The 19817-nt window shown below is 41.7% G+C and overlaps 1 protein-coding gene and 1 long non-coding RNA gene across 5 annotated transcripts; one reads left to right on the top strand and one right to left on the bottom strand.

The window, feature by feature from the left end:
• The first annotated feature begins 812 nt into the window (after positions 1 to 812).
• Positions 813 to 2280, top strand: LOC147754111 (uncharacterized). Its single transcript, XR_015318216.1, has 3 exons — positions 813 to 939; positions 1379 to 1497; positions 2146 to 2280. It is a non-coding gene; the product is annotated as an uncharacterized LOC147754111 (long non-coding RNA).
• A 226-nt stretch (positions 2281 to 2506) lies between these two features.
• LOC111255169 (uncharacterized) lies at positions 2507 to 19463 on the bottom strand. 4 transcript variants are annotated; one of them, XM_086976439.1, is made up of 4 exons: positions 17576 to 19462; positions 16746 to 17213; positions 4178 to 4270; positions 2507 to 2629 (listed from the first exon to the last, which is right to left on the bottom strand). In XM_086976439.1, exons 2-3 carry the CDS (start codon positions 17024 to 17026, stop codon positions 4228 to 4230), a joined length of 324 nt encoding a protein of 107 aa, XP_086832565.1. In that variant the 5' UTR covers positions 17027 to 17213; positions 17576 to 19462; the 3' UTR covers positions 2507 to 2629; positions 4178 to 4227. The 4 variants fall into 4 exon arrangements, 3 of the variants coding, with proteins under 3 accessions (XP_086832565.1, XP_086832566.1, XP_086832567.1); XM_086976440.1 differs by lacking the exon at positions 2507 to 2629 and adding an exon at positions 2636 to 3411; XM_086976441.1 differs by lacking the exons at positions 2507 to 2629; positions 4178 to 4270 and adding an exon at positions 9126 to 9153 and having other exon boundaries at positions 17576 to 19461.
• Between the last annotated feature and the right edge of the window lie 354 nt (positions 19464 to 19817).

Raw genomic sequence — 19817 nt, 5'->3', positions numbered from 1 at the left:
ATATATATGAGTCAACAGTAGGTTATTTAATCCACGTGTCTAAATTATAACGGGATCTTATCCCTGTGTCTAATACCTGGCTCACTACAAACTCGTTTCCTAGCGAACGTTTTGAAGGAGTGTAAATCATCCAACAGAATACACGACAGAACGTTCGCCTGAGGTATTTCAATCTGTTTTTAATTAAAAATTGCATGATATTCTATACAACGAGAGAATCACTGGTTATTCGTATCTCCAAAACTAAAACCAAATTCGAGTCATTTATTTAAACAAATAAAATATTTTGTCCTCCCGAATAAGGAATATATGATTCGTTCGCCAGGTAGAGTCGCTCAATCCTCAATGTCGTCAACTTTTTCGCGCCTGGCGTTTAAACCTATTTAATACCGTGGCAATTCTGTTCAATTCTAGTAGGTTAACTGTAGCTTAATCCAATGGTACGATATGCGGGCGACTCGGTGGTCGTTTTCGGAATAACTTCAAAATTTGAATAACTTTCGAAGCAGGACAATTTTCTATGTGTCAGATGTACTTCCTCTTATTTTTACATAGCTGTCTCAGCACTCTAACAGCTCACGGACATTCCTGTATTCACACGCAATTTCTCTATGGCGTTTCGAATTAAGCAGATAGTAGAATATGTTTACCTACTAATTGCCCTTTTTAAGGTACGAAAAGCCCCGTAATGACATGGGCTTTTATGGGAAGAACAAGCGTGTTGGCACATTGGTTTGTTTGATTTCCGAGAATAACGAAGCCGTGACAATGAGTTTTGGCGTTGCTGTTAAGACGCCGGGCTGCGTGTTTTCGTTTGAATTTCCATAAAATGGTTGAATCTGCCATAGCCTAAGCGTTAGACTAGTGAGATCCATTACTGGCTTTGTGAGGTAGACAGACATTAAAGGGTAGTATCGAGGCCGTAGAGGCATATGTAAGGTAAAATTAATTTCGCATTCAATATGTTATTAAAAATAATTATAATACACAAAGCTGCCATAACATTGTGAGCTTATTCTTCAGGAGAACATTAAGCTGCTCAGAACCATTCAATGGGTTGAAAAATTCGAATAACTGTGAAACTCAAGCTTGAAATTTCGGTAACGCTAAGGCGGCTAGCGGCAGTTTGAATTGCTTAATAGCGCTAAGATACTTAGTGGAACGGAAAAAATATCCTAATAACGGTTGTAAAAAAAGTCTCAGATTGTCCCATGCTGTTCGGCGGGTCGAGAAGCTTTTAAGATCCACAGCGCTGACAGCTGAGATTTGGCAAACGTTTTCATTAAATTTTGTTCTATCCGTGGCTATGCGCTGATTGAGTATCAGTAGAGGATAACGACTTAAAAATCGACACCTAGTGATAAAAATGATGTTCCAGAAGTTAGAGGACACGGATCAAGAAGCCGTTAGGTGAAATGTTTATCTGCAAACAAGAACAGTCAGACGAACTCATCATTCCGTGTTTTCGTCGCTGACCGCCCTATATCAGCAGGCCCGGTGAGAGATGGTAGAGTTCTATTACATAGATTAATGAACATCCGCCGCAGTATGCTCGCACAAAGTGGAAGTGACAGAAGCTAGTACGCCTAGAAAGGGCAGAACTGATGCGTATCGCAGTTCCACCTCCCTTCGACCCTGTATCCCTTGGATGCAGGTAGTACAGCTCGTTGTTTTAATGAGAAAGGAAACTTAATCCCGATTCATGTAGATGTAAAGATTCTCAATTGAAGAATGCTTGGAGGAAGCGTGAATTTTCTAGAAGAAATCAATTTGCCTTTGCGATTATTTTCGGTACCGCCTAAATTAGGACATTATAAGGTTATGTCGCAGACTATTGACATAGTTTTAATTGAACTATTATGCTTTCACAAGTATAGGGAACATTCCCTATTAATCATCGTTTTGTTATCACTACGTAAGCTTGGCTGCAAACGGCGAATATATATTTTTCTTAGCAAACTAGATTTCTCACGCAGCTATACTAAGACCACAGTCAAACCAGGGCACCAGTACTTCTTCTTCTTCTTCTTTCTTCTTCTTCTTGAGGTTGAAACGATTCTCATCCTGGTATTCGATACCCTTACAAGGCTTTCTAATATATCTTTGACCTTATTATAATAGCGCGTTTATATAATCGTTTTTCAGAGACAATAATTGGACTTCCTTAAGCCGATCCGCAAGCAAAATGGACACCACTTATTGGTTGGGATCGACAAGGTTGACCTTCATCCCAGAAGATTGAACAGAACCACCATAACCAATTCCTGATATACTCCGAAGGCCTTGTTTAAAACTGGCTATTCCCTTGCAAAGCCAGCCTTTGGTAAAAACTGAAGCTCTGATTCATCACTTTTAGAACACTGACGTCTTTGGATGGCGTCTGACGTAATTTGGAGAGGATGCGTATTTGCATAGCAGCCGCTTCGTCTTTACTATCTGAATTCTGTTACCCGAAGCATTCTACTAGCGACAACTTTCGCAAAGACGAATTTAGTTCCAGCTAATCTTTAATGAATTATATTATTTAATATTTTATTATTTTGTCTTAGTTTTATTCATCAAATTCGATTTATCTCTCAATCTGCTTAATGATGAACGTATAACATGTAGATCTCCACGCGACTGATGTCTGTAAAACAAAGATAGCTCTATTAAATGTGACATATTACATTATCTTAAATTGCCCGGCCACTTTGGACCGTTGAAAACTGACAGCTCCAAGCGATAACTTTGACAGACTTCTCTGGCAGGGTCGCGATATCGATACTGCCATTGGTAAACGCAAAGTGCAGCCAATGGGCAATCTGTGCAATTGTATATGCCTCCTGTAAGCTTCTAGCATAAAAGTAACATGAAATTTTAATATTTTTACACAAGGTTGAAGCTCTAGATAACGACAATGGAAAATCACCTTACCGAAAAGTGTATCCAAATTACACTTTTTAGCCACAAAAACATTCCGAGAACTTAAGTATGAACTTTAATATTAATATATCGTGCAAGCATGCTGATCCAATTACAACCTAAACATTTCTTCACACCGATTAAATTGAAAATTGGACTGATACATTACCGTCATGACTCGGACCTAGTACACAAACACCATTTTATCAATATTACCATAATAATCAACTTCTCGTTGGTGATTTGCAAAAGAATTCATATCGCTGACTGTGTCGTGAGTCGGCAGTCTTCAATCCAGCTAAGGACTAGCCGGCATGGAGGAGTCGCATTTGGATAAAATAAGGTGTCGTGCGGCTGAGAACACGCTGGATCCTGTTCCACTTAAACGGTCAGCATTGTGACGTTGTTTTTCCATTGAACTCTTTATTAACGATGGCACTATTTCGCTTAGCTTTTCCCCGCCAACGCCACCACTTTCTGACAAAATATACTAATGGTTCGTCTAACCTATTCATAAGGTGAAAAAAATTATAGTGCTTAGGTGACGCGAAGTAAAAGGGCTCTGTAAAGAAATCATCTCCTTTACATAAGGTAGAGGTTTACAATTAGGAGAAGGCTAACGACGATAACACCAGTTCAACTGAACATCGTGAGATTATGCTGCTTAATCAGACGTTTGAATATCTATATGGAATACAGGTCGTAATAATAAATCATTAGAATCTGTTGCAGCCCTTTTAGAACTGCTCTCCAGTCCGGTTTCGAGATACGGTTAGGTTGTTGTTTTGGTATTTGTGTATGGCAGCTCTTCGGGTAGCTAAAAAACGCAATGGCCGCTCGTATTAGCAGCACTCACGAGAAGTCTTTCGCTGCTGAAGTTCGAACTTAGAAAATTGTTCCGGTTCGTAACTGAAGAGTGCAGGACTCGCTCGATTCTCATGTCGTTATTGTTAGCCATAAACCCGAACCAAAAAGCGAGTGAGCAATTTTCTCTTCTGTACAACTAAAATGTTTGAAAGCTGCTCTCCATCAAACGAGAAACTTGATTGAGCAGAGGTTGCTTTGCCCTCAGCAAGCAATACAGTAGCAGTACAGAAAAATGATACTAGGCCCCCTGGGATTTTTTAATACGGGACAAAATGGTGACGTTTTTTGAGGGAAATATAAATGGGGCAACCTGTATTTTTTGTTTCTTTTTCTCAACATGATGAAGCGAACCAGGTTGCATGCGTGTACCGAGCACGTACATGGTCATCGGCGTCGTAAGCGGTACCTTTGTGCGAAAAAATGCCGCGATGATTACGATTTTTTCTGCTTCCTTGTTTACGTTGATTTGATATAGTGGGTACCACTACGAGCTATCCGCCTGCAAAAATACATATGCCTTATAATGTAGGTGCATCTAGAACCGTTACAGGCGCATCGTTTCTCACGCAGTCCAAATCATTGTGCTTGTATCCAGCCTTAACATTATACGATAACTTATAGTTCGTTTTATGTATATAGAAATATAGAAAATGACTGATTTGCGTAGCCCGTACAGGCAAGCATGTACGACTGTTTCATGTCGTGCTATAGCTGATTTTGTGCTAACGAAAACAAGAAGCTTTAGCTAACTGCTGGTTCATTGCCGCCAGCAGGACGTAGTGATTCACAGAACGCATTGGACATTGAAGGGAAAGCATCTGTCTATTTCCGTGCGGCGCGGCGCGACACGACACACGTCGCCTTGACGATTGCGGTAGATAGGTTAGCATCAACATCGCGTTCTGTTTAAGCAAGACGGATGTATTTAAGGAAACGAAACTACTGCGTCACCCCGCGTCAGGCGCTCCCTCCGACAGGGACAGAGAATCTTCGACGGTAGCCGGTATGCAGGCTGGCGGCCAAGCGGGAAGCTAGCCGCCGAGAAGCAAGTGGATGGCCTGCACAGTCACCAGCGCTGCCGATCGGAAACGGACGAAAAGAGACGAAGCGATGATTACACAAACGACCGAACAAAGCGGCGAGAAGAGAGAGGGAGAAAGGGAAAGAGGAAGGAATTTCAATGCGAGCGGTCGACATCAATGGAAACGCTAAGCTGCCCGAGTCACCTGCGTTGCTTTTTAGTGCAGCTCATCATTTTTCCTTGTTTAGCGTTTCATCTTTGACGCATGTGGTCGCCACGATCGTTTTCTTTTTTCTATGTTGCTACCTTTCACAGTACCCTCCCATCATACAATATTGTCCTGATTAGCTTTCTGTTTATTAATTAAAAACTCTGCTCGTAATTTAATCACGACCATCATGACGATACTTTCGCTGGACAAACGGAGTAGCTAGCCAGCCAGCCAGCCAGCCAGTGGAGCTGGCCGTCACGACATGGAATTGCTCTTTTTTACAGTTACATCTTTTCGTCCGTCGTCTATCCGTTTACTGCTACTGACGCTGCTGTTGCTGTTCGCCATATGACCAAGCACAGACGATCGTGCCTTCCTAGTAGGTATTTACCCGACTGTATGCATACGCAACGTGTGCATACGTTCAAGTAATGTACGTGATGGCCGGCTTGCCATGGTAAATCCCAGCAACTATCACCCTTGAGGAGGGACAGGAAGTTGCACTGTGGTTGCACAGTGGCAACGATAATCGATGAAGACGTGCATTTTAAAGATAAGAAGCAGAGTTTTTTTTTTTTTTAATTTGGGAAAAAATTCACTGTTCATTCAATACAGCATTTTACACTGTATTTTGCTTGGCTTTAGTACTGATAACTTAATCTGTGCATCCTTCTCCGCCAACGCTGACACATCGAAGGTTAGCGGCTCATTGAATAAGGCATGTGAAAGGACTGCAGGAGTGAGCTTTTTGCTTCGGCGACTGTCGAGACATTGTAGAACAATGCAAATATTTAAACTTTAAAACGCGCGAAACAGAGGCAGATTACTTGATGAGAGACATCCGAAGTTAGTATGTGCATATGAAACGATCCAAAGGGTACAGATTTGCATGTAATCCTCAACGCAATAAACCCGAAATTCCAGTAGAAGCAGGAACTATAATTCACTCAGCCACATCTAATGATGCAACACAGATCTTCTACGTTACCGCAAAAAATCGAAATAACGTCCGGTTCAGTCGGAGCGGCCTTCATGCCAATTGTTGGTGGCGATAAAAACCGATCGAGATCTGTTTTACAGAATCAGCTTTAGCGTAATGATGCCTACCCGATGCAAATATATCATCTATACCGCATTAATGTTTATTAGAAGCCTGTCGAACTATGTCGAGAGGGTTTTATGTCTGGAATTTGCTGATACTGCTAGGAATTAGGACCTGACTAAAACAAGTCGGTCTTTGCCTTTCTGATGAGTAAATGGTTGATAAGCCAACTCACGGAATCGGCTCGCACGCGAACGACATAGATATTACTTTGTATGTAAAATGTATTGTGCCGTTCTGGCTTTGGAGATTACATCGCGCCGTGTACGAGAGGACGAGCTCGCGTTAACCAATGAATTGCTTATGTTAAGCTTTCACAGTAAGCATCGGGGAAACGGCGAAGCGCTACGCCTTGAAACTTCATTAGACGACGATGATCGTCTACGTTAAGAGTGATATCAAGCATCAATTTCTCACAAATCACCGCACCGAGTCGTAGATTCTCAGCCGGCCTGCAAGCCGTAAGTAGCTTGTATTTGTTGGCCGGAGTGTTACAAGCAAATAGGCCCATCAATTGCTTTACAAAAACCACCTTTGATACACACGCAGATTAAAGACACATATAGATTCATTTTCTATATCGAACTGGAAATCCATATTATATTCGAAAAAAAAAAAGCCAGACTAGGTGCTCTTACAAGTCAGCTTGCGATCCGGAATTGAACACCGAACCCGGGTAGGATCGATTGCTGGTGACACAAGGATTTCGCGAGAGTACATTATGTCAACTTAATGGTGTTTACTCCCCCAAAGTTTATCTTAATCTGCCAAAACATTAACACATTTATGCAACAGAAGCCGCACACTATTGCCAAAAAGATGATGGAAAAAATCTATTAGTTAGTGTTGAATATATGTTGTTGATACCTAAATATAGCAAATTGGTCAACATAAAATGTTTGATATCTGTCTAACCGTTTGTTCTCGCTCCGTCAGCTAACAGTACAATCTCATGCAGAAAATATTTGTGCTAAGCTGATACTTAAACCCAGAGCAGTGCTATGACGAAAATCAAATATGGCTTAATCGGCCGGCATTGGCGAGACGAAGTCTTTTTGCAAAGGCTTGTTGGTGCTATTTGCTACCGCTTTGGGGCTCAATGAAAAGGAGGATAAGAGCATTGTTTTTACATTCGCCTAAAGCGATCTACCAGCACCTCCAGAATTCGGCATCGCAACAAGGTTCCGTTCGATACACAACCGAAACACACACGTATTATTGACGATGCAACTGCCCATTCTTGATCGTTCTAAGAAAGAAAAAAAAAAACACACGAAAAACTGGTACATCGAATGTTAGTTTTCAAATATCAAAATAGTGCTACGGTAGATTTATGACAAAATCCAAATATGAATTCATTGCAATTTTGTATATTTTATATTGTACGCACAAACAGCCACACAAAACTATTCTGAAGGGATTACTGAGACGTGTGCATAGATAGATAAACTCGTAATAGGATTACGAGAATAGCTCGCATAACAGCAGTGGACTTTAAGCGGACAGTCAGACCCACATTAGAAAAACGATTGTTGAAAACATTGCTGGGTGGGTAGGGATATTGAAATAAGCAGTTGACAGTTATAGTCCTGAAGATTTAGAATAAGGTGCTTCTCTTATAAAAAAGAAAAAAAAAAAAAAAAATAAGTAGGAAACAAGAATGGAAACAGATCACAACATAGTGAGGAAACAGGATTCCTCTGACGGTGTTATCAAAAGGACCAATTTCCCAGCCGCGTCAGAGGATGACAAAGCTCGGTGTACCTGTGTCTACACAGACCCTCCCACGTTGAAGCGGAAAGAGTAATTTCAGGTGTCGTAAGCCAAAAATACTTTGCTAAGCTGTACATGAAAAGTATTCACAGTTAAATAGACTAAACGGTTCCAAAGCCGGTCAGTGAAGGACCGGAAAGGGGTCTGTTTTTCAGACGAATCGCATTTTAACAGTAACGCTCAACGCGTTTACAGGATTTCTGGCGGAAGGTTCCATAAATTGTGTGTCATCGAACAGGTTAAACATCTGAGCAAGACAATGCTGTAGGTTACAGTTTCTATCTACGGCGGGATAGCTATACATTTCGGCTGTAAGATTATAGAAAAATGATAAAATTAATGTACAGTGATGTGAATAAGAATGTTGTCATCCCGTTCATGCGTAACAAGTTGCTATGGATGTCATACGGCAAAGTGCGTCTCTGGGGTGTTCATCATTAATGGCGTTGCGATTTTGGCACGATCTGAAAATGCGTCTGATCGAAAACGCATTACGCCAAAGGATGAACCAGGATCAGACAGGAAACCATGAACGTCTCACAGCTCAAACATACAGTGCTCCAAATATGAGTCTGGGACCCATGCGTGATAGAGATGCCATACCGATTTGCAGCAATCATCACAGAAGCCGGGGGGTGGGTGGACCAAATACTGGCCTCAATAAGTGCCTCCTCTTCCACCGCACTTTTAAAAATCCTCCTCTAATGTCACTACGTATGCTATCGTTGGAAAGCAGAAGGAGGAAGCCTTCGCATAAAAAACCGGGTGACATAGTTTGGACGAGGGGCTGTTTTCGATCAACGTCAGAATGTGTGAAACTCTTAGCTGGCCTTGTTGTTAGTTATCAGATGGTGACTACATATATTATACCTGTAATGTCTGTATACACGAAGGACACGATCACGATAGAAAGTCGATAAGTCATGATAGTGCAGTAATGCATGAAAGTACTTATGCGGCATAGATAATTGCTTTGTGCATCTGCGCACAATGTATACATCTACCTACATCTGGGGTAAGTATCAAAGTGAAGCTGTGTAAGCTTTATGCAGCGGTATGTATGACGCCTACCCGTTATCGGTGTTTACGTGAGAGCAAGGGCAGACGATCAGTCAGATGTCTGTCTATTCGTCTAACCGTCTTCCGAGACTGCTGTTGCTATTGAAATATTCGCCTTAGAGGTCGCTGTCGTTCTCATAACACTTGTTGTTTACCGCCTACGCGGTCAAGCGAAACCCAGTAGAGTGAAGCACGCCAGTTAGCTAGCACAGCAGCCTAGAATAAGGTAGGAGCACCAATATGTTTGCCTTAGAAGGAAATCGGGAAGACTGCTCGGATGCGGATGAAAAACATTATCTAGTATAGGCTTCGTCAAAGCTCATCACGTATCCAAAACGAAGAGCGCGGTCGGTGATAACGACAGACTTCGTTTGTATTTGTAGCGATTTGTAGAACTAGGAATGTCTGGCTCCTCGTTAACGAGTGCTTTCCTACCAAATGGATTCCACCATTTTGAGAAAAACAAATGTCACAATCCAGGTTTCTTTCTGCCCTCGCCTATGCAGACCTATTTTTGCTAGAACAAAAAGAAGCGGACGTTCAACACAGCACTCAACTTACTTCTAGTGCACATGCGTTGCTGCGACGTGGACCCCTTTTCCTCGAACCCCAGAGCTGAAACTGACTGATCTGTTAAAAGAAGGAAGCGAACTAATGCGACTCTTAAAAAGCGATTTTCGGGGCGTTATCTACGACTAAAATCGCGAAAAATATATTCAAAGCATATTAGACTGCACAGCACATATATATATATATATATTCGTATGCATTGGAGTGGTGGGACGCGAAAGGGTCGTTTATTATAATCGAAGACTAATCTTTTAGTTGAATAGGCTGTGAGAGTCTTATTATTGCCTCACAATTGAAATTTTCCGCTGTCGCAAAACGATCCCTAATATATATTATGATTCGTATTGCTTTCTGTTTAGTAATAGGCTTTTCGCCCCCGTGTTTGTTCGGTCAACGCATTTTTCATTAAATATTTTATATAGGCAAATAAATGGAAGTTTCGAAAAGCTTTTTATTGCTGAAAAATTGGCTACTCATACGCTTTACTACGGCTCGATTGCTCTCCGACTCACACTTCATATATCGTCCTGTTTTACTGGATGGCTGCCAGGGCTAAACCTCTATTGGTAAATTCGATCTACCTGACAAAGGCCAGCAAGTTTCACTAAACTGAGTTAATATAAATCTTATTTTTTGAATGCTTTTTGTACCAACCATACCTTCATTTAATTTCTTTTCTGCTATACCTACTGATAAATTCTGTCATATTTTCCCCACATTTCCCGGGGAAATCTGCATCGGACATCGAACAACTGGCATGGTTGTGTAGATTTCATAATAATAATAATAGTAATAATAATTATTCTGATTCAATTCTCTCGAATCCGGCCAGCGAGCTGCTCTACAGACTATGATGAAATGAAAGAAACACATATCCTGACTTAGGGAGACGTTGATAAGCTGTCTATCGCTGAAAGGAATGAATATTTGCTTGGACATACTAGGCCCATTTATTTACCACCTACGCTCGCACGTACGTGAGGGTGGTGACAGTGAGCCAACTTTCATCCAAATAGAAATGCGCTGTTTGATCAGAAAATCTTTATATGTCGGTTCTTTCTCAAACCAGGGAATAGGTCATCATTGCCCTTAACCTTTCAAAACTATACGATCATCATCTTGTTGGAGATGAGCTACGTCGCAAGTACACGGGGGTGCTAAAGAGGGAGTACTGTATAGACAATCTGTAAATGGTGTTATAAATTTGATTAGCTCTAGACATGGTTCGCCTACGTACGTACCTACCCTGTCACTTCATCAAACAGTCAAAACACATGGATGCGTCTGCCAACACTGACCTCACAGAACGAAGATGATTCGGATTGTCGTCTGCCACTTTGTGAGCATTTTCCAACGAATATAGACAAATTAATTGGACGCTTGAGAAAATCGAGTGTCTCGATGAAGGCCATGATTTAAGCACAAGTGCATTTTCCACTAGAGATGAACACTGTCCTACTAGAGTAACCAAGGCTGTACAAGGACAATATGTTCTTCCATTAACCGGCCGTATTAAACGGCTTCCATTAACCGTAAAGTCATTGTGCGTTCGTTTTTTAATGATGTTTTTTAATGATAGGTTATAGGTAATCGGTAGCTTGTTGAGGCTTAGAGAAATGGTGGTTCTCTTGATCAGAGTCCACTTCAATGGATTTTCATTTTGGTGTCTTCTGAACGGCAAAGTATTTGAGCGGAGATTAAAGTACATAGTTGAAGAAAATACAGGCCTATAATGTCACGCAGGCGACGGCAAGAGACGATGGATATTACTGGATATGTCTGAGTGTCGCATATTACAAGAATACTATTCTTGTAATATGTAAAGGTGAATAATTACTGGCTTACCTTTTTCTACCTGCGCTTTAGTGAGAAGTCTGTTTCTCTCGAAAAACCTAAGTTTGGTTTGCGGCTTGCGAAAACGAATTCGAATGTCATAAGGCCTACGAAAACAATACATTTCTATTCGCCAAATGGCCGAATAGTTTTGAAAAGCATTTAACGGTACGCGTATACCTGTATTGCCGCATGATGCCCATGAAAAAATGCCTTTGATCAAGCGAATTAGCCTGGATCCAACTGGTCTATCTCAGTACACTACTTGCTATATTTAGTCACACATATGAGAACAAGGCAAGGCAAAAATGTCTAGAAAACAGTATCGATTCTTTCTTTCTTTCTTTTTTTTTTTTTTTACTATATAAACTAAGTATAACAGGGGGCTACCGAGCTCGCGGCTGACCTTTCGTTGCATCTTGAACCCCCCCCCCCCCCGAAAAAAATTGAAAAAAATTTCAATAACGTCTTATATAAAATTTTAAGGGAGAAATTAACTATTCTTTATGTAAAAGAGGTGGAAAGTGGACTGGGTGTGACCCAGAGATCACGAAATGGAATGGCGTCATTGCTCCTTCAGGAGGAAAGGTGGCTTGTATCGCACCGAATACTAATGTTATTGGTACTTCAAATGTAGTAACTATGCAGCGTTTATGCAAGGATCTACCGGTAAAATAATTTGTATTTGTACATGTTGAACTTCATAAATAAATAAAAGATGAACATTATTCGTGGCAGCAGCGCAAGCTGTATGTAAAGTATCTCTATTATTTACTTTCCTCCCTTGGTCCCCACAATATCTTACATCATTTTACGCGATATGCAAATGTGATTATAGCAGGAAGTGTAAATATGACTGCTACGCGAGAAACAATAGTACTTTTGTTAGTACAAATTTATACAAGAGTAAAATCAGTGGACATTGGATTGTATACGTGCAGTCAACGAATACGTAAACGTACCATTGCTTCAAAAAACTGAAGTTAACCAGCAAGCAGTATTTTAAAATAAATCATTTAAAAACAAGGCGAACCTGCATAAAATAACGAATAAGGAAAATCTGCTGTTTACTGAGAGCGAGACTTTTCAACTATGTCTGAAGACTGTCTTAGCGGAAGGCTGCTCTGTCGCTCTAAGCTACATACAGAATACGATTTTAGGTAGGTCCTGTTACGAAAGTATCTGCTTCATGCTAGAAATTCGAATTTCTTGTTCTACTAATGCCTCTTTGTGTTAAGCTTGATATATGTTACAGATTAAAGCAAAATCTTTTTTAATTTCAATAAGTTGACTCGAACTTACTGAAAAATACACGACAGTTTTCTAGATTTACTGCAGTAGCAATTTTTCCTCGTGTCGATACCCTTTCTTAAGTTTCTCATGTTATCGAGGATTCTATGGGATACACGCAAGCAAATAACGACTCTGGTCGAGCTCGAGTAAGACGAGCAGGAACATAAGCGCAAGCATGGCTATGAGCTTCGAGCTCTCGAATTGCTGTTTATTTTACATTTGTTTCCTTGTACAGTTTCTTTAAGTTTTCGTTTTTTTTTTTCTAAATTACTCGAGCCCTTGTATAAAGGATCGAATCATTTACCCTTAGCCTGAATGCTACAGAATGTTTAAGCTAATAAATAAACGCTTAGACTTTTACGTCGAGACCTCGTAACTGGCATTTGTCGTACAACAGGCTTTGGACCAGCGTTACGTTACGTTACGTTACGTTCTCTATATTTAGCGCGCAAACACATAAGTATTGAACGTAGATTGGGATAATGGGCCGGACACGGTAAAAAAAGTCGGATATCTCTGATTAGAGATCGACGGCTCGTACTTGTTTGCGCAAGATATCTCTGAATAAATGAACCGTAATAATATAGATATGGCTAAATTGTACTTATGCAGCTGGTAATAACGATATTTTCAAAATGTACTAAATACAACGTCAGTAACAATTATAACAACAGAAAAATCTTCGTCTATGCTCCTGAGTATGACGTTTGTCTCTAATCGATGAACCAACTTGTCTCCGTGTCTCAGTAAACAAACACACAACGAACGCCCTTCTATTATCGTATATTGCTTCAAACTGTTTAAGTCGTCCATATTTTATTGGATCCCGCCGGTACTATCATGTTTGCAGCAATGGCCAGCTTCGATGGCTGCCGGTTAACCAGAAATACTTTTACTGTAGTTACATTTTGCGTGTCTCTTTTTAGGTAATAGCCGAAATAATATTTAAGACCATGCAGCTACCCATTATTGTTCGTGCTAGAAACACGATTGTCCTTTACGATCGTCTATAGAAAACCACTTGAACAACGATCAACACGATTTTTCAATGCCGTTACGTCGGACAGCGAATTACAGAGTTGCTCGACTGCACGTTATTGGACGGCTTTTGGAAGGTACGATACAAATTCTTGTGAGGAAAGGCGGAAGATCCGGGGTACGGGTTCAAATTCAAAACGCTAAAACGTTATCGAAAAGGTACAAAAAACTATACCTGATCATAGCAAAATTTACGCTGATTTTCCTTTGAGACTGCTTTGCAAGGCGCCATCGCGCCATTTTCAAGCCCTTTCGGACTCCTGGATTTTTGAAACCTTTGGTTTAACGTCAACTCAAAAACAAGTGCGCCAGCTTTTTTTTTTTTGTATGAGAGGAGTATTAATGTCCACTGTTATTATTAAGAAGTTATTTGTGACTTTTTAGGAAGGAGAATGACTTATGACCAGTTGAGGGCTCAAACTGAATTTTTGACCAAAGCAAATAGTAACCGTCAGAAACGGGTCTATGCAGAAAATGGCGCTCAAAAATCAGTTTTTATTCAAATTAACGTTATGTACAAGCGATATGAGTTTTGCCGTAATTTACACGCCACAAAAGTGCAATGATAGTTTTATTGTTTGCACATTTTGTAGTTAAGTATCTGTTCTTCTAACTGTCGCATATTGACTCAAATAGATGAGTTTGAAAGTAAAATCTGCGCCCCCACAGAGGCAAGTCATATAGTTTTAGTCAAGGACAAAATGGCTTAAAATTAGGATCTCCGCCTTCAAATACTACTTGTGTGCTTGACTCATTGCTAAATCTATTCTTGCGAACGACAATCTTTAAATGAATGCGTTCAGCCCTCAGAACAGACTGTTTACCTTATCTAGACTGCGCAGTTAGCGGCACATTTGGGTTCGCACGCACGCAATGGGATCAACTAAAAATAGTTTTCTGTCACTTTGCTTGTCGTGAATAAACAATTTTCGTTGTTAGGATCAATACTTTGTTGTTGTGGTAGCCGCTTTATTTGTTGTACTAATTTTTCCTCTAGGCACCGCTGATCACTGTTATTTTCATAGGTTCTATTGATCAGTGGCAGCTCCGAGCGGAGCCTCGAACAAATTTATCGAACGTCTTATTCTCGTATCAAAGCTTATTATGGCTCGATCGTAGCAGATCTATAGCGCAGCCTATCACATAGGTCACGATCAAATGGCTAGCAGCTCGACGGACCTCGGTACGACAAATATTATCATGCGCAACGTTATTCTGCTACGGCGTTTCTGATTAATTAGTCTTTGTGCGATCGGTCGCAGCACCGCTGCTCATATATGGCGCCATTATTATGTGTAGTAAAACTAGCAAAACCAAGGGTCTGCACCCATTATATAGCGCCCGTTCGAAAACGGTGAAGTGTTCATTGCGCTAGCCTCATTCTGCCATCGCCTGCAGCCTTGTCTCGTCATGATAACAACAACAATAATCTTCGTCAAGATGGCTATCAAAGACAGTGTAGCGCACTGCGTACGTTGAATGAGCCGTTAGCTACTTCAAAAACGGTCCACAAATAAGAAGACGAAAAACAAGGGCGTGACAATGTAAGTCAAATCGTTTGTATGCTTGTCTAGTAAAGCTAACATCTACTGGCAGTAAAAATAATAATGATAATGGGACGGATACAAACGAGAAGATCTATGAAGACACACATTAACTAAGATTCCACTAATAGCTGACTGACGTGACGATCGCGGAATATGCGCTACATAGTAGAGATGTACACATCTCGGAAAGGCTAAATGATGAAATCAAAGTCAGCCAGCCCTGTTGTTAAGCGAGCGCCTTATTTAAAAAACGTCACACTTGTACAGTATAGCTGCTGTTATAGGTGTAGTAGTGGTAGAAGTAGGTATTTGTTCGTTTATGTAGAATGAGTAAACATTCGTTGCGACACTGCTTGAGCCCAACGCATCGGCGCCCAGATTCAGCCGCTAGCAATTTCACTTGATCAATATAGACAGAGTAAATTACACCGATTACTGCTGCTGCATTCTAATCAGTACAATGTCTAGCCCCTTGTTAACGGCAATATAGCCTACAGCAACAGCTGATCGGAGACTGCTAGAGGGGTTCGACTATTACATGCAGCAAAAGAAAACGTTTGATCCGGCTTGAAGATCAGAGTGCCATCAGCATTGGCGCGTCATTCCGATATGCTTCCACCATATGACTGGCTCTTTCATTCCAGTACACAGGCCATTTCACGTATCTTGACTCTTAAGGCCTTTCATTTTACTACACTAGCTGTACGGTGGTGACGTTGAGCAGAAAAAGGTATCCAGCGGGTATCAGCCGCCTGTCCTGCCCCGGTAGGCCACGAACTATCGATACGACCGCCCGCAGCAGATTATATTTGTTGCAGTCGTTTGCTCACAGTTATTATTGATATGTTCGAGTGGCTAATGTTATCTGCTCGTATAACAGCTTAGGTACGTTGTTGTTTATAACAGCACAAAGCCCTCAGTCTTTTTAGCACCACGGTAACACTTTTTTCGGTGACAACTTTCCTACGACGTTCGCAACAGGGAGAGTAGATCTCGATTATGAATTTAAGAACTAGTCGTTTCGTAATAAGTACCGCATTTTGCAAAAGATAGTTTTGCGGCCCGTTTTTTCTCCGTAGTGCTTACATACTGGGACTAAGCGAGTAAAGCGAATATTAAGGGTAACGAACGGTGCCGACTAGTAGCTTCCCATTAAGACACACACATATAAGCCCTATAAAATCGATCAATTCCACTCAGCAGAGATGTTCACTATGAATTTTTTGACCTTAAGATTATCGAAAAGATCACTCCATAAAAGAAAATGCAAACAGCGCTTTCATTTTTGGCTATCCGTTGCTTATGTTCACTTTATTCGTTTATTGGGGCGGAACGATGGGGTATGCCGATATTCTTGGTTGCCCCCAAGCCATGAGCCAATTGTAGATTAACGTTCAAAGAGTCTGTCAGTGGCATATCCTAGCGCGAACGCAAACTTAGCAAATTATTATATGATTGTTGCAGATATTATGTTAACTAAAAATGTGCTCGTACCTAAAAATGAGGTAAACTCAGATATAAACTCACACTGCCGCTGGTGATGGTTCATTGCGACGTCGAGGATCGACGCCGGTGCAGTCGGGTCGTCGAGAGATAATAATGCCAAGTTTAACTTCTTTCGTTCGAAGTCTATTCGAAGGTTGTTGAAGTTTGGGGCTTCGGAGCGACTGCTGCAGCTGCTGCTGGCGGTTCAGCCTCAGCTGTTTTTTCGGATATCTATGAATATAATGATAATTACTGTCGTGTTGCTGGTTATGGTGGGGAATAATATGGCGTAAAAGAGGGGTGTAATCCAGCCTTTTATCCATCGCTGCAGCAGTTCATGTCACCCGACGGCGTCGGTCGAACGCCGCTTTCGTCGCGTTTGTATTCCGATCCGCTAATCGTCTCCTGGCTACTTTTCTACAGTTTCCGAGGATGTACCGTGTACATACTAGGCCTTCAGATGCTGAAAAAACGCCCGTAGGGAAAGTCGATTGGAGACGGATCCCATTTCTGTTTCCGGAGACCAACGCACAGCCAACGAATCGATGATTTGTCCGGGCGTATCATACAAACAAACAAACAAACAAACATCTTTAGCGATAGTGTGACTTTCGCCTAATGGCTTAATGAACAATTTAACTTGTCGCCGTTTCCGCTCTCTTTCCAAATTTCAGTCAGTTCATCGCCGTTGTCCTTTTCATGATTTTAAAGAAAACAAACTACTAAGTATCCTATGGCGCAGTTCTGATCGAGTTACACGTCTATGTCAATATCAATTTAGAAAAGCGTCTCCATGCTAGATAATTATTCATTTTGAGATGATTTTGTTTAGAATAGGCGTAGCTACGCCTACAAAGGCAAAAGGAAATTACTTTCAGACGGACCACTTCGCCATCCCGACCAGAGTCCCTACTTCGCCAATCCGATACAATGACGTTGTTACGTCGCTGTTTAGCTCGATCTCTGTGCCAACCTTATCACGGTTTTTTTCGGTTGGCTTTTTGTTTTGCGGATACGTAGGACAATTTGTTAACGCCAGTCTAAGCTAGGCAAGCACTGCGGTTCGTACGGCCATGAGAGTGACTTGGCGGCGGATTTGGCCGACGATTCTCTTCTTGGACATTTTATTGTCCGCTATCTTAAACGCTTCCTCGTTTTGTTTCAGATCAATCGGACACTTGCAAAAATATTCACTAGCTCACAGAAGGCGTGACGCGGCACTCAGATAACGCCGCCCCCGCTGTCACACGTCGCTTGTCAGTGGCTGCATAATAATTATAATATCGTTGTCACGTTGTTGCATTATTATCACTAGGGCAACTCACGCATTTACCCAAGACGCAGCTGAGCTTGCAGGCGCTGTTAAGTTCGTATGAGCGTAAACTTAATCGTTGACACCACTTTGCAATGCACGCGATCCGAACTTGAAGACCCGAAGATCTCACAGTGTCGTCGTTTACGCGAATTCCTGATTATACGTACACAAAGACGTCATCCACCTGCACGCGAATCAAGGCGCGTCCGATGATGCTTACCATATTCCCTGTTGTAATACTGAATCAAACGAAATTGTTGCCATTATTGGAAACGTGGTCGATGGACACGCACGCACGCACGCACGCACGCACCCAGACACACACCCCCAAACACACAAAAAACGTGCCAGACGACGACGACGATGACGCCTGTTTTCACGCCGGCACAACGCTGGTCACCCCGGCCGTTTTTATTGTCGGAGTTGTTACTCGTTCGAATGCTGGTGTTACTGTTGCAGGTGTTGTTAACGTTATTGTTGCTAATACTGCTGGCCTGACCGCCTTGTAACAATTTTGGGCCTGACTGTGGCGAGTCAGGATACTCTAGTGAAATTGTGTGTGCGTTGTAGTCAACTAAAGGTATCACAATGTATGCTTGCGCACGCAGCTAATAAGCAGAATGTGTATTTTCGAAGAAGGTGTTTTCTGCCTAGCTTGTTCGCTAATTAACGAATCAATAAAGCTGCTCGCTCAATAACGAGTATTAAACGTGAGGCCAACACATAATTTTAAGTGTTCAGTTTTCATAGGTGGCCGCCATTGTGAGTTGTCACAGATTGCTAGAACACGGAAAGATATGACATAAGTTCACCTTAAATGGGATCCTTGACTCACTCAGCACTTCTCTACCTCACTCCTCGGAGCGTCCCACAGCTGTCGGCTGTATAAAGTTTCGTCGGTCCTTCTGCTGTCGCGGACGCACTACTTCGACAGGCGTGCCAACATTAATACAATCTCGTTATTAGGAACTGTTATTAAAGACGAGTAACACTTCCCATGGCAGCAGTGCACAGAGAGCAGCACCTAGGTGTCGTCTGTCCTAGGCAGATTAGGTTGACGTACGCGGTGAGTACGTGCGATGTGACGATCGGCTATGAAATAGCTGCCGCGTGACTGGGGCACGCGTCGGTGTTCAATCAGTTCTAGTTTGTTGAAGCGTAATTCTGGCGCTTATTAATAGCGATCCGCTGTGGCTGTTCGTTCATACAGGCGCTTGAGCGCTATACCTGAAAGCTACTTTAAGCTAAACTAATTTGACTGGAGAGTTTTGCTATGAACGATGCTGCCTAAGTTTCGTGAGTATCGCCGATGTGGTCATTAGCGTTAGTTTATGCTGATGATTACTATCAATATAACGTCAATAGTGTGATTTGATGTTGTTGTTGTACTTAATGGCGCTGGGATATGTCTGTCAGTGTCACATCTCGTCTGGTAACTAGACCGTCTTACTTGGCGAGATTGCACGCCCCAGGGAAAGGGAAGCACCATTACTATTAGCGGCACTCGCGCGTCAGGGCGGAGGGTGAGGGTAGCAATACCAGGCACCCGACGACTAACGGAAAGGGCTACCGGCGGAAAGGGCCTCGACAATTAACAGTTTCTGCCCGTCGTTCATATAATAGTTCGTTGTTAGTAAAGTATGTCGCTGCAAAACAATATACTTTCAAGTAAAAAAAAACCGCATGCATCTGTGTGTTCCCTGTGAGATTATAAACGGGGAGCTTTAAATCGGTGGCGCAAAATATTGAGTAGTATTACAAGCTAAGCTGACATATCGATAAGATGGCTTTCACTTGCG

The sequence above is a fragment of the Varroa destructor genome, unplaced genomic scaffold (assembly GCF_002443255.2).
Source record: "Varroa destructor unplaced genomic scaffold, Vdes_3.0 BEIS01000859.1, whole genome shotgun sequence".
Classification (NCBI taxonomy): Eukaryota; Metazoa; Arthropoda; class Arachnida; order Mesostigmata; family Varroidae; genus Varroa; species Varroa destructor.
This window is presented reverse-complemented; position numbering and strand designations above follow the sequence as displayed.

Excerpts from the sequence above, each read along its gene's own strand:
- LOC111255169 (XM_086976439.1), bottom strand. The coding sequence starts at position 17,026 with ATGGATAAAAGGCTGGATTACACCCCTCTTTTACGCCATATTATTCCC. Across the intron at positions 4,271-16,745 it reads GAACCATCACCAGCGGCAGT|GCGGATAGCTCGTAGTGGTA; the intron begins GTGAGTTTATAT and ends GTATTTTTGCAG.